This window comes from Bactrocera tryoni, chromosome 3 (assembly GCF_016617805.1).
Source record: "Bactrocera tryoni isolate S06 chromosome 3, CSIRO_BtryS06_freeze2, whole genome shotgun sequence".
Lineage (NCBI taxonomy): Eukaryota > Metazoa > Arthropoda > Insecta > Diptera > Tephritidae > Bactrocera > Bactrocera tryoni.
In genome coordinates, this window is record NC_052501.1 from 85567875 (window position 1) to 85582664 (window position 14790).

General features: G+C 39.4%; 2 protein-coding genes across 2 annotated transcripts; one reads left to right on the forward strand and one right to left on the reverse strand.

Moving 5' to 3' along the window:
* Nucleotides 1-167: 167 nt before the first annotated feature.
* On the reverse strand, nucleotides 168-3119 carry LOC120772539. The gene is made up of 9 exons (XM_040101220.1): nucleotides 2731-3119; nucleotides 2475-2606; nucleotides 2008-2160; nucleotides 1738-1925; nucleotides 1393-1508; nucleotides 903-1333; nucleotides 695-835; nucleotides 469-635; nucleotides 168-375 (listed from the first exon to the last, which is right to left on the reverse strand). The coding sequence occupies exons 1-9, from the start codon at nucleotides 3038-3040 to the stop codon at nucleotides 247-249; spliced, it is 1767 nt and encodes a 588-aa protein (XP_039957154.1). The 5' UTR covers nucleotides 3041-3119; the 3' UTR covers nucleotides 168-246.
* An 884-nt stretch (nucleotides 3120-4003) lies between these two features.
* On the forward strand, nucleotides 4004-14385 carry LOC120772281 (dehydrogenase/reductase SDR family member on chromosome X). The gene is made up of 6 exons (XM_040100792.1): nucleotides 4004-4695; nucleotides 10523-10737; nucleotides 10940-11047; nucleotides 13087-13260; nucleotides 13323-13530; nucleotides 13599-14385. The coding sequence occupies exons 2-6, from the start codon at nucleotides 10563-10565 to the stop codon at nucleotides 13993-13995; spliced, it is 1062 nt and encodes a 353-aa protein (XP_039956726.1). The 5' UTR covers nucleotides 4004-4695; nucleotides 10523-10562; the 3' UTR covers nucleotides 13996-14385.
* The last annotated feature ends 405 nt before the right edge of the window (nucleotides 14386-14790 follow it).

Below are 14790 nucleotides of genomic sequence, written 5' to 3' on the forward strand. Positions count from 1 at the left end.
CTATCAAAGGGTTAATGACAATATTATATATATACATATACATATAATACATATATAAATGCAAGCATAAATGTATTGTATTTATTACAAGGCTTTGTATATACTTTTAATAAAAACAATATGAAATGAAATTTTTCGTTAAAAAATATAATTTTTGTGATTTTTATAAACAAATACAATCAAATAATTAAAATACACCAAAAATTTTAGTAAAACTCATAGCATCCGTTTGAAACCCAAAGAATTTTAGAACTTCGGTAAAAACAGAATGTCGACGATTATGAACAAAGTGCTGACGACGATGAAGCAGCAGTTGTTGATCATCTTAGCCAGCTCGCGCCAAGGATGTGTCTGAATGCTCACATATTGATCGCACTAAATTGACGGAGGAAAATAAATGAATTTAGCTTACAAAAATGTTAAACAAATATGAACGAAGACTTCGGTAAAATGAAGTTAGAAACCTACATCGGCCAAGCGCATACAAAGCAACAACCGGAGAGCTGACACATTTAGCAAAGACATCAACCAATCGAACGGTTTCGGCTTGGGAGGATAGAGCTCCAACCAAATTAAAGCCACATGCAATAGGTAGCAGAAGGCCGCGGTGCGCATAACATGACGATAAGCTTTCACTAAAATAAAAATAGAGCAGATAGTTCCAAAATTTTGCACGTAGGTGCCAACTACTCACATATGTTCGGTATATAGGCGGTGGGTGCATGCTTTGTGACGAACATCAAACCCATGGAGATGACGAAGAACACCACCAATATGAGACCACCGCGTCGATAGCCGCGAAGCAAGAAAGACAAAACCAGCAACGTCTCACAGGCTGCAAAGAAAAACCATAGCGACATTGTGAAACACTTGATTTGCGCCATATCCGGCGACATAGCTACCCAAAATTGGCATCGTGTAAACGTTCCGGTAAAACGCGCCATTCCTTTCGATCGTGAAATCCAACGATATGTCGCCGTTCATGGATTGGGCAATGGCTTGTGTATCATAACGGCTCGTATTGCTCGCTGCACTGACAATCTGCGATATACTTATTTGTCTGAAATGCCACTCGCTTAGCATGCTGAACGGTTCCACAGGCAATGGCATGCTATTGTCGTATTGCAGGGTGATCGGCTCACGTGTGCGCGGCGAAAATGACTCTATGCCCAATATTAGACCACAATTGAGGCGTTCATGCGGCCAGTTTTGTTTCGTATCCACGCACCAAGTCACGAATTCGGCGTTCGTGTTGATCATGGTCACGTTGCCGTTGGCATAGAGCATAAAACCGATATCGGGTTCACGTTGTGTGGTGCTGCCGTGGGCGGCGCTGCGGAGCCGAAAAACATATCAAAACTGTTATATTGTTAGTGAACTGCGCCAACTTACTTGAGCACTATTAAATCTGGTAGCCAAAGAATTTTCGGTACTTCTTTGTAGCCGAAACTTACGCCGGCAATACCAAATGCATCCGCATCCCAGGCAAGTCTGGGATCTTGCCAATACTAATCAGGAGCGCGAGATAAAAAAAAACAATGGATGAATGGAGGAAGAGAAGGCATAAGTAAGGTCTCAATAGTACACATATTCTAAGTTACAATTAAACCGGTGAGGCGGTAAAGCTTCAACTAAACTCTCAGCTCAGATCTAGAACTAGAGCTTTAATCGCTAATTTCATAATTTTCCTTATATAGCTATACTTCCCGTTATGATTTCAATGTCAACGCTACTCACCAACGATAAATGCAAGCGTGTGTGTAGAATGGACTTTTCATGATTATAAACGACCGATTTCAGTTGGAATGCGAAGTTGACCGACTGCAGATCCATGGGCACCGACTCGTTCGCGAAATTCTTAGTCAAATTCGCTAGCAGGGAGTGAAAAAGGTCGGTCTCATGTGCTTCCTCCTCCATTTCTTCAGCTGCGAAATACAACATTTTCTCGAGATTAACAAATACACTTACACACACACACACACATTGTTTAAAAACGCATACGCTTACCGAAGCCATCGAATTGACAGTCGTAGTACCATTTCGCCGGCGTCGAGCCAAAACTACTGAAGCTCAGATAATTGATTTCGAGCGGCGCGGGATCCGTGTAATTCAAAAGCGGTGCCTGCTTCAAACCCGGAATGTAAACGGAAAGTGTGCCATCTGCGGTAGAAAGAAAACACACACTCACACATAAGTGGATTTGCGGAAATCTGTTTGCGGACAGCGAGACATGTGCACACGAGATATTTTCAGCCTAACTTAACCACGCTCGACTTATCAGCTGCTTACTCACACTTCTTCATATGTATACATGCCGACACTTTTTCCTTTTTTTTACACATATTTACAAAGCATGTTGGCACAATGCCACTCCCACACATCTAAATATACACATTTATACATACATATATACATACATATATATAAGGTATATATGCATTTACATACATACATACATATATGCATGAACGTACCCTTCGTTTGTATGATTTCGATGGGCGTCGGATCGTACATCGTCAAAATGTTTGGCATCGTACTTGTGGAGACGCGCATCGAGGCCATGCGACTACGTATGGAGGAGAAGGAATTCTGGCCGGCGCCAATCACTGATAAAATAAAATAGAAATGCACAAAGAAATTCCATTCAGTATTTTGCATTATTCATTTCAACCACATGCACACACACATACAATGTACGCGTGTGTATGTATTTTGTTGTCCATTACGCACCCACTTCATAGACTCGGTCCCTGGAGAGCGGCCTGTCGTTGGTCGACAACAGGATGTGTGCATCCATCGGCGCGAGCACGTAAAATTTCAAATGCAACCGCTCATTGGCGTTCACTTTGTTGTTGGCCAATTTGTGTATGTGAAAGAATTGCGTGTAGGCATATCCGGTGTTGGCTATACGAAACTCCTTGCACGTATCCATTTGCGCCAAGGACACGTTGTATTTGTTGGCGGCGCTGAGTTGCAGGAAGAGCAACGTTATAATGCATACTGCCACACTAAAGTTATTACATAAGCGATACAAATGCATTGCAACTATTGCAAATGATATGCCGTTATAAGATTATTTTTACTTTTCAAATTGTTTCAACGTTTCACAGCGAATGCTCCAGAGCAACTACTTCGGGATATAACGTTAAGCAGCTAAAGAGCTGCAGCATCGCCGCTGAGTTATGATAAACCTTAAGGCTGAGAGCAAGTGTGTGGGAAGTTATCAGCAAAACATTCTTGAGTATGCTGAGGAACTGTAAAAACACACAGTGTTTGCTGAATATATGAAACTTTGCCGATGTTTTTTGCATGTCTGGTTAGCAGCCACTTATCAGTTAAGTTCTGGTTAAGTTCCGGTTAAGTTCTGGTTAACTTAACCAAAAGTCCTTCTTTCGGTAAAAAAAAACCTTTTTCTTTAACCAGAACTTAATTTAACTTAACCAAGACTCCTTACTTCGGTAAAAACAAAAACTTTTTAACCAGATCTTAACCAAAACTCATTCTTTTTTTTATAACCAGTACTTAACTGACAGATGGCTGCTCACCAAACATGGAGAAAACGGTCTTTAGAACTGCTATTTGCCAAGAAGGTTGGAAGAGAGATGGGTGAAATTGTGACTTGAAGAAAGCAAATCAATAATTTTCAAGAATTATCTAAACACAGAAAGCACTTATGTTACTAATCGCTTAGTCCCTAATATATTAATAATTCGAAATTTAAAGAATTAAAAATAAACGAGTTCATTACATATACATAATTATATTATTATATAATTTTAATCAGAGTAACCAACGAAAGCTATGACCATAGTACCATAATCTTTCAAACATAACAGTTTCAACTAACATTAAAATCTACTCACAAATGTCTCAACAAATCCATCAAATAAAAACCACGTCCAAATTAAAAAAATACGTTCAGCCAGTGGCAACGCTGTTAGCTGTCAGCTGTCTAAACAGCTGTGTTGACGTTGTGTTTACAGTGGCACGTCGCGAATTTAGTTGAAAATGGAGAAGAGAAAATTGAGCCCAATTTTAGTAGCAATCGTGAATTCTTGTATTAATAAATTTACACAAATGAACTAGTGAAGTAAAGCGCACATGTTTAACGCAACTAAAGTGAATGCGCCAACAAAAAGTTAATTTTATTTCTATAATTTGCTGCCAGTGGCGCTCAGCTGGGGTAATCTCGTTTGCTGCTTCAGTTCCTCTGCTTATGAAATCGACAAGCTAACAGAGAGTTGCGCTCAATATTATGTTATTATTGGGGAGATAGCTCCACACAACATGCTTGCTTGTATTTGAAGCGATAGCTATGTGGTTTTTGAAGACGTGCCGGCACGGTTTGGCGCTTAGTCACATTTAGATTTTCTCCGCGAGCGGTTCTGACGGGAACGCGCTGATTGAAGTGTTGCTATATTAAATGTAGGTATATAACAGGTGCAATTGGAACGATACGAGGATTGCGCCAAACGTGATAAGTGATTTAGCGTTGGAGGGAAATTAATTGACACAACAATTAAATGAACTGTTATGACTTGACATAAACGTGGTCGTTATGAGCAATTATCATTAAACAATTAATTACAAATACGTACAAGAAGCGTAAAAAGCGTCCGGCGAGAGTTACAAAGCACTCAACATAAATTCAGCAACAATCAACATTAAATACTAAAGTATTTATTAATATCTAAGGTAAGTCGCATATTCCTACATTTTGTATAAAAAATTAACAACAATTAATCAGTTTTTAGCTGGATGACATTTTTTAAGTGTACAAATGTACGCCTTCAAAATCATTGGCGCTGTCTGCACACTTTCACACCTCAGTCTAATATATTTAAGTTCATTTTTAAAAGTTTATTAAATAGCCATCCAAAAAGTCACCAAAAGCAATATTTGTTGTATAAACATACATATATACATACATATGCATGTAAGCATACGTAAAGGTGTATCTTCAAGGTATATAAACGTTGGTGGCCGCAGATCCGAACACGCATTTAGGTAGTTGGAAAAAGAAAGTTTTTGGTGCGGCTTCTGCTTTGTTTCTATACAGCTACGCGCATGAATATGTATACTTTTATACATGTATGTATGTCTACCAAAATATTTTTCGGTCTTACGGCATTACTAACCCACAAGTTCGGCTTATCAGCTTAACTGCACGCTCACACACGCTGCTATTTCGTGGCGTGCTGCGCTTTTTAGCGGTTGGCATCTCGCCTTTGGCAGCTGTTTCTTAGGTTTATATAGGATAGTGTATATTCCACATTTTCAATAAAATCTGTGATTTGGCGCAAAACTTAAAGTAGCACGTTAAGTGTGTTTGAAATATAATTGAAATTCAAACAAAGATTTAAAAATTTATGAATAAAACTAACCACTTCCTGCCCACAACTAGTAGTAGATATGTTGATTTGTCTATAAAATTAGCATTTCTCACTTGGGCAACAAGCTATCAGTTTCTTATTAAGTTTCTAAACCTCATGCTGTGTTCTGTGCCCAACCGCTGCCAATGAACTCTAAGTATTTTCTCCGCTACACCTTTTTAAGCTATACTCTGGCTGCAAACTCTTTCTCCTACCTTCAATTTCCATGGCACTTTGCCAGTGATAGTCAGCATTAATTTGTTTATTAGCCATATTCGTGTTTGGCGATTGTTGTCTCCATTGTTAGCATATTCACACACACACACCGCCGTATTCACATACGAGTGTTCCATATGTCATCGCGAGTCAAATTTGCATTTTCTTTTGAACAACGCTTTTGTACTCAGCAAATTGTACATCTTGTGCACACATACATTCGTATTTATACTCAGAAATAGTTATTTTGTTTTCCAACAGTTTTGAATTTTTCATGTTTCGAGTGAGCTGCCTTGGTTTTAACTTTCTTCTCTGGCTTATTAGTGTTTCTGTGTATGCTTTCTATGTAAATCTTGTTTTTATTTTAAAGTCTCTCTTTGGTTAATATGTTTGACTGCATTTCAATCCAAAACACTCATTTTCAACACATATTGGTTTACAAACGCGTTTGTTTTTAAGGTCATCTAGTATTTTAATACCCTGAACAGTGTAAATTAGGTCTGTCACGATGTTGTAGCAAAGCAGGAAGTGACAAAGGCCCTATAGAAGATATACATTAACACTTTCTATGAACGGCATGACGAGCTGCGTCGCCATATCCGTCCGTTTGTAAAAACGCGACCTAGCCCCTCAGTTTGGAGATACCAATCTTTTTTCTCTTTCCTCGCACAAAGCTGCTCACTTGTCGAACCACCGATAACGGATAAACGACAATCGGGTCTACGTAGGCGTAACTGACCCGGATTTTTACCCGGCCAAGGGGACGGTCGATTCGACAGAGTTCTACAACAACAACATCGACAAAAATCACACATACCAATTATTAGATAGATAGATATATAGTAAAGATTGAGGTTGTGCACTGCGCCCTACCGTCTATTGTGCCCTCCTCTATATCACATATGGTCACCAAGGTACAGCATCTTAAACAATTTCAGGAGCCTGCTGGGCGCCACTGAGGTTATGTGATCCACGTAAATGGATGGAAATGTGTCCTGGGCTTTCCTGTTCCATGTCGCAGAACCGCAGTTTGCGCAAGAAATTGTGTCCATATTAGACAAGTGCTTCCTGAGCCTACAGTGCCCTGTATAAAGCGCGACAAGGAGGCGAAATTTGTCTCATTAGAGGTTGATTATTTCCTCAATCTTGCGAACCCTCTTGTACCCTCCTAAAAGCAGCTTGGCATGGCAAGTTCCTTCTGCCTGCTGCCAGTGCTGTTTTCTCCCCATTCACTCCGCCGTGCGAAACAGCTACTTCAGAGTGTGGGACGTCACTGCGATGCATAGTTCTGACCCTGCCATTCTAGACGCTACCGCTACGCTACACCGGCAACCAGATTAGGACATGGACGCCAATTGGACAATGGCCTATTAAAACGCCCACATATAGAAGCTAGCCTTACTGAGTGCAAAGAGATCACTAGACCGTCCAGAGCATTACGACTGTTTCCGACAGGACGTTATTAAAGCTCCCTCAATATCAAGGAAGGCCCCAACAGCGAATTCTTTAATCCTAATGGCTTCCTCAAGCCATGGCACGATAGTATGCATGGCAGTATCAACTGACCTACCTTTACAATACAATGATCCCTCGGAATTCGCCTCCTTATATACCAGACTATCAGTCTCTCCAGACTTTTTATTTGTGAAGGGTGTTACAGTTTCGGTGCAGCTGAAGTAAAGATTTTTTCTTGTTTTTGATTTTTCAAACACATCTGTGAAGCAGCCAGTTGAATCAAGAGCTTCCTGTGTGTCGAGATTCATGGTCAAGTCGTCACTGACCAACAGGTCAACGTAGGGAAACTAGTTTCGGTTTAATTGTACTTGGCATCTGGCACAATAACCTTTCATAATGCTACTGACCTACGAGTGGGCCATTACATATGTAAATACATATGTATATAGTTACAAAAGTTTCAACATTTTATGTTTTTTATCTTTTTGTTTGATTGGCATTATAAATATATGTATGTGACGCATCAACTTTGTAACATTTCGTAATACAGCTCTTCCGTACAAGGTGCAATGGAGGGCACGCGTGTGGTCCAAAAATAAAAAACCAGTTTGTAAAAAAAATATTTAAATTTTTTATATTTCAAATAAATCAAGCGTCATTAGCATTTTTCCAGCAAATATAAGAGTTTTTTTTACCGCCCAAAACATTGTGCCAAGGCTAAAGGGCCCTAAGCAAAGTCACCTTTTCCAAGTGTTAGGTTTATGTGCGTTCTTATGATGTATTTATCCAGTTACTAACATTATTGCTGCAAAGAGTCTCCAAGTTCGAAAGTACAAAAGCCAATCCCAGGTGTCGCTTTGTTATTTGTTGACTTTTCGGCGGTAGTGAATTACACCTGTTAGTTAGTTAGTTAGTTAGTTAGAGTGCAATTTAAGCAACCGTGAAGTCAACACTTAAAGTAAAAAATAAACATAATAAAACAGGAGAAGATTCTATTTGTCAAAGCCAACAAAAGGTGTGACAACTGAACAACTTTGTGCAACTATTTGTACAACTAGCGGCATTCCTACAGTTTTATGGCGTTACATTTTATTCGAGTGCTTTGAAATAACTTTATGACAAAAAGCTCCCTTGTGGAAATTTAAGGCTTGACTTTCAACGCATTTTGTTATGACTGGCATTTAACTGACAATAATAATTTATGCATATTTCCCATCTTCAGAATATTTGTCATTGCTGTGGACACACAGTTAGGGCAAGCAAGTGCTTTGCAGCGCGAACAGCACCGTTACGGCGTCGTTGACACGCTTACGCGCCTCAATTTCGCTAGTGAAGGTGCGCACACTCGGTACAAATGGATGTGTAAACAAGCTTTTTAGCCAAGTATCGAGATAAGAAAGCGCTGTGGTTACAGTCTTTTTGAAGAGCACACGCATGCGCCGTTGAATAATGCAAACAAAAGTGCGAAAATATTTGAAATGCTCTAGAGCAGCAGGCAATATTAGCTTTGAGATCATAATACCACGTGCCACAGCCAACCAAAAATGCGAAATTTGCAAAACAACAGCAAGAAAAATAAATAAGAAAGTTCGGGCCACTACCTGCCCGACCCTGAACCCAATTCTCGACTGCCAATACTGCTGCAATTTCACTTTCGATATTCGTACGAAGTTCATCAATCGTCAGTGGGTTATTGGCATAGACCTTAGACTTGACGCCGTTGGCCCATAGACCACATCAAACCATAATTTTTTCGGGATGCTGTGTTGACTTATGGAGTACGTGTAGATTTCTGCCTGACCAATAACGCTTATTGGCAAAGACATTCAGCCAGAAATGAGCCTAATCGCTGGAGATGATTTTTCGATGAAAATCCGATTCATTTTCAACTTATTGCTCAGCCCAATTCACGAAAATACGACAGTTCTGGTGGTCAAGTAGATCAATTTGATCTTGTAAGTATGTAAGTCAAGATCTTTTCGCGAAATTCTCCACAACGACGTCACAGAGATATTCAACGCTTGGGAACGCTGTTTCAGGGACTGATCTGGGTCTTCCTCAATTGATGCGCTAGCGGCAGCAATATTCTCGACATTAAGGGCGCTTCTTTGTCTCACTAGAACTTGAACATTTGGACTGTGCTTGTGGATTCAAATTTTTCCACTAAACGCGCAATTGTTGTTCTGACAGGACGATTATGACGACCATAAAATGGACGTAGCGCTCTTAAAGTTGAGGCCAATGACTCCGAATTTCGGTAGTAATTTAAAAATTTCGTCTCGTTAGATATTATATCTTTCTATGATGAAATGACAAACCTTATTGAAGAGAAATGTCAAAAGAGCGAAAAAACTGTGGCGTGTTTGCTGTCTTTATCGGTCTACTTTTGTAATGTCCCTATTGAAAACCCCGTTAAATATAACCCTATATCTGTTTAAATTAGTTTTAGATAATACAAACAACAGTTAGGTGGTTAGGTGAGCAAAACTACTATATTCTGTAGCAACATGTTGCAAGAGTATAAAAATTGTATGGAATGCAGCTGCAGTGACAATCTTTGGGTGGATATTTATTCGGGTGCGTTCCGTATATGCATACTCAAAGCTTTTGCTCCTTTACTTCTTAAGAAGATTGTAATTTATTGGAAACACTATAGCATATACTAATCCAAATTAGATTCGTGTATGTAAAACTCGCTCATTTGATAAGACAACTTCACGAACGAAATTTGCCATGAATTGTTGTCCAAAGCAACGCTACAATTCCAGAGAAAATTGTTCAGATAGGGTCACTATGCCATACAACTGTCATTTGTGAAGGGTATTTGGCTTCGGCGTAGGCAACGTTCACTTTTGTTCTTGTTTTCCAACTCACTTTTAATTGTGACATGCGTATTCGATAGTAGGCTCAGTTTTGCGGATAATTAAACTTGCAAAGCTCCCGTTCCTTAAACGGGTTTGTCTATTTTTACAATATTTTTGTTTTGTTTTTTGTTATGCTAATTTGCTGTTTTCAATTTTTTTGTTAAAACCAGTTTGAACAGAACTAGGAAGTATTCTGCGTTAAAGATGTGCTGAAATCGATTATATACCCTCTTTGAAGAAGGCTGATCTAAAAATTAAATTAATTGTCTTTGGTCATTTATAAAGTCAAGAAAGGATGAAAATGCCTCTGTAAAATAGAAACTTGTAAGCACGCACTTCCAAATATGTCTCAAGCACGCTGCGTCATCCGATTGCCTTGTCAAAGTCTGACATACAAATATGAATAAACCTAACAAATATAAGCGAATGCGATGGCAGCCGGCCGGCAAGCGGTTTATCATAGTTGAACTTTGATCTTCTGTCGTCATGCGACAGTTATCAGTAGAAGCAATTTGTGGCACTTATCTCCAATGCGCTTATCACTATTTCTATGTTCTACTGAAGCATTAAAATGTCGCAAAATCTAACTTTGTTTTCTATTTTCTTTTCTTACAGCTCTTTCCTCCTTAAAACGAATTGAGTAGAACCAACCAAAATGCTGACCTGCTTTATTATTATATTCGTGATATTATTCTGCGGCTTTTATTTTGCCAAAACCTCCAAGGAGATGCCAAAGAACTGGTATGAGCTGAAAACGGAGCTGCGCTACCAATACATTGGCCTCGTAGGCCTGATACACGATTTCACATATCGATCACGCGATCGCGTTGGTGAGTTCTAATGTCAGTTAAGCATTTTATGTATTGTAATTGAAGTAATTAAAACCTCGGTAAGTGCCAGTAAAGAAGAAGAATTAAAGTAATTGTTCGATATAGCATTCCTAAATGAGCTTAAATTAAGCTTGCATAATGTTAAATTTAGCTTTTATTGACTGTACATTAATTGAACACAAATATTTTGCTTTTGCTTTAGCGCTTTATAAGCAACCTGGACGTGTAGCGGTAATTACGGGTGGCAACCGTGGCATTGGACTTCGCATTGTGGAGAAACTACTGGCCTGTGATATAACGGTTATAATGGGTAAGTTCGTATGCTTCTGATTACTGCTGATTCAAATTGAGGTTGTTAAAATGAAAAGAAAATCGACTCTATTCAAATTATTCGTTCGAAAATGATAATTTTTTTAATAAATCTAAAAGCATGCCTATAAATATATTAATAAAATCAAATATATTCAGTTTATATGGCAGCTATATGCTATAGTGATTCCAATGAACAATTTCTTCGAAGATTGCATCATTGCTTTATAAAGGGTTTTTCAATAGGACGCTACAAAAGTAGACCGACAGGGACAGCATAGATATTATTTCCGCTCTTTTGACATTTCTCTTCAGTAAAGTTTGCCATATCATCATGGAAAGATATACGATCCAACAACGAGTCGAAATTATTAAATTTTACTACCGAAATTCGAAGTCGGTGGCTTCAACTTTAAGATCCGCAAGCACAGTACAAAATGTTCAAGTTCCAGCGAGACAAAGAAGCGCCTTTTGTGTCGAGAATATTGCTGCCGCTAGCGCATCAATTGAGGAAGACGCAAATCAGTTTCCCACACGTCGTTCTCAAGCGTTGGGCACATCTGTGACGTCGTTGTGGCGAATTGATCTGGCGAAAAGATCTTGACATACATATGTACATCCTTACAAGATCAAATTGACGCAAGAACTGAAGCCTCTTGACCACCAGATTTGTCGTACATTCGTGAATTGGACAGAGCAACAACTTGAAAAATTATCCGGATTTTTATCAAAAAACTATCTTCAGCGATGAGGCTCATTTCTGGCTGAATGGCTTCGTCAATAAGCAAAATATGCATTATTGGTCAGGCAGCAATCCACACGTTATCCATGCGGTGCGGTTTATGGACCGGCGGCGTCATTGGGCCGTACTTTTTCCGTGATGATCAAGACCGGCACGTTGCTGTGAGTGGGAATCACTACCGCTCAATGAAAACTGAATATTTGTGGCCCGAATTGGATGATATGGACTTGGACAATATGTGTTTCCAAAAGGACGGCGCCACAAGCCACACAGTGAATTCTCACAATCGATTTATTGAAAACTAAGTTTGGTAAATGTTTTATCTCACGAAATGATCCAGTCAATTGGCTACCTCGGTCGTGCGATTTGTCGCCGGTAGACTATTTCCTGTGGGCCTACGTCAAGTCTATGGTTTATGCCAACAAGCCAGCGACGATTGATGAACTTCGTACGAATATCGGACGTGAAATTGCAGCAGTATCGGCCGATTTAGGCTTGAAAACCGTCGAAAATTAGGTTCAGCGTCTGGACTTCTGCAAGCGTGCCCGTGGTAGTCATGCAAAAGAATTCAAGTTCCATACATAATGGCAACGATTGTACTTTCACAGATATCACAGACTTTTGTAGCGTTCTTATTGAAAAACCCTATACAATAACCGATGCTTAATTTCGTGAAAATATCTCCTCAAATGAAAAAGTTTTTGAGTCCAATGTCAAAATAAGAAATGAAAATATTTTGCTTTGATAAAAAAATCTCTCCAGTATACCTAAAACGACTACACACCTATATTATATGGGCATTGTAAGTGTACTAAGATTTCATTTGTACGTGAGTTAAATGTTAAACGATTGCATGCTTCACTCGCAGACCCCAAGTCCATAGCGCATGCGCATTGTAAGCGTCCTTGCCGGCAAAGCTTCTTCGTTGACTTGCAGAACGACAATTCGTTGGCAACAAAAACTCATCACTCAATACCAACAGACAGTGTAGAATTTATTGCAGACGTGAAAATATTTTTAATTAGCTGAGTCAGGCGACTAATATTGTTAAATTATAAAGCTTAAATTTCTTGTGCAAATGTGCGATTTACACAAGCGTCTATAGTCTTAAAAGCTTGAACGGAAGTTGGTCACATTTTTTTCTTGATCGTTGAACGTTGTCAACGTTCGATATGCCTAAAAGTATGCTTCGAATTTACGTGCAATTTGTATTCAGCTCTTCGTATAGCATACATTTTTAGGCATGATTTTTAGTTTTAAAGCTCGTTTCTCATGTTGCCCGTTTGCTCGTATTTCAGGTGTGCGTGAGCCAGCCAGCGCCGAAGCTGCGGTCACTTCCGTTATCGACCTCACCTCAAGCGGCGGCGAACTGATATGTGAGCCACTTGACATCGGTGATCTCACATCCGTTAAGAAATTCGCTGAAAAGGTGAAGGCGCGCTTTAACAAAGTAGACTTGCTAATCAACAATGGTGAGTTTAAAATTCGCCTCTTTGTAAAATTATAAGGTCAACTAAAAATTATACATCCATAGCTGGCATCATGTTTGCGCCCTTCAAGCTGACCGCCGATGGCTTCGAATCGCATATCGCTACCAACTACTTGGGTCACTTCTTGCTTACACATCTACTGTTGCCCGAGCTAAAGGCCGCGGGCAAAGCGGGCAAAAACGCGCGCATTGTAAACATTTCCTCCTGCGTGAATTTGATTGGACGCATCAATTATAACGACATCAATGCACTGTGAGTATAATCAATTGTACCCCATTAGTTTTGTTTTCGAAATTATTTGACACACTTTTCGTCCGCAGCAAAAATTATTATCCCGGCACTGCATACAGTCAATCGAAGTTGGCACAAATCCTCGCTACACGTCACCTGCAGACTCGCTTGAACGCGGAGACTGCGCATGTGCAGGTGAATGCCGTGCATCCGGGCATTGTGGACACCGATCTGTTCGAGCACAGCGCCACCACTTATGTGCCGTTCGTAAAGAAGCTTTTATTCAAAAATCCCGAACAGGGTTCACGCACAGTCGTCCTTGCCGCCATCGACCCCAAGTTGGAAGGCAAGGGTGGCACCTACTTGAGCAATGGTGGACTCGGCCAAATGCATAGCGATGCGAAGGATCCAGCCAAATGTGAGAAATTATTCAAGTTCTCGTGCGAATTGTTAAAAATCGAAGATTTTGGCAATGGAAAAATTTGATGCAAAGCAGCTAAGCAACGATATAGCCTATACGCCACCGTATTTTCCTTTTCCATCATAAAACACACATACTATACATTCTTTTCCAATAATTTTAAGCCACAACCAACATACCAGTTAAGTCACTTTTGGATTTCGCAAGTTTTGTATTTTCTGTAGAATTATATATAGCACACACTCTCCATCTAAATGGCAATAGCCTTCCGATTTCTCTTATTTATATTTTTATGAAGTAGTACTGATCCAAACACAAATAACATTTGTACTAAGCTGTATTAGCCGTAGTAAAAAGCATTTATATGTGAGTGTATTTATGCTAATAGTTGAACTAAACCACAATTGTGTTTATTTACATCTGTGAATAAATTTATATTTTTATATGAAAAATAACCGTATATATTTTTAATTGTAGTTTTTATGACAATCTAATCAGCTGATATTGTTTTGACAGCTGTTTACTGCTTTCTATAAATTATTAATGTCCTTAAAGTAACGGGATTACAATTCAGTGAATTCAGTTGATTCGATTGATGAATATCCAGCACAAATACAAACGATTCCTTATAAGAACTTTGATCGGAGTTTGCACCATTGCCTTGGACAACAACTCATTCAATTCCCACGACACCCGATCCCCGGGTTTTATCCGGCAAAAGTCTGTTTTTTCGGAGATCTAAGCTCGTTTGGATGGCTGAGTTTTAGATTAAGTTTGCCATCACTGGAGCAACGCCTCAATTCCGCAAGGTGACTGCAGCTACTAACGCTTGCTTTATCTCGGCTAGAGGAAACGCGGAA

Excerpts from the sequence above, each read along its gene's own strand:
- LOC120772539 (XM_040101220.1), bottom strand. The coding sequence starts at position 3,040 with ATGCATTTGTATCGCTTATGTAATAACTTTAGTGTGGCAGTATGCATT. Across the intron at positions 1,334-1,392 it reads CCAGATTTAATAGTGCTCAA|CGCCGCCCACGGCAGCACCA; the intron begins GTAAGTTGGCGC and ends TCGGCTCCGCAG. Across the intron at positions 636-694 it reads CGCCTATATACCGAACATAT|TGAAAGCTTATCGTCATGTT; the intron begins GTGAGTAGTTGG and ends TTTTTATTTTAG.
- LOC120772281 (XM_040100792.1), top strand. The coding sequence starts at position 10,563 with ATGCTGACCTGCTTTATTATTATATTCGTGATATTATTCTGCGGCTTT. Across the intron at positions 11,048-13,086 it reads TGATATAACGGTTATAATGG|GTGTGCGTGAGCCAGCCAGC; the intron begins GTAAGTTCGTAT and ends CTCGTATTTCAG. Across the intron at positions 13,261-13,322 it reads AGACTTGCTAATCAACAATG|CTGGCATCATGTTTGCGCCC; the intron begins GTGAGTTTAAAA and ends ATACATCCATAG.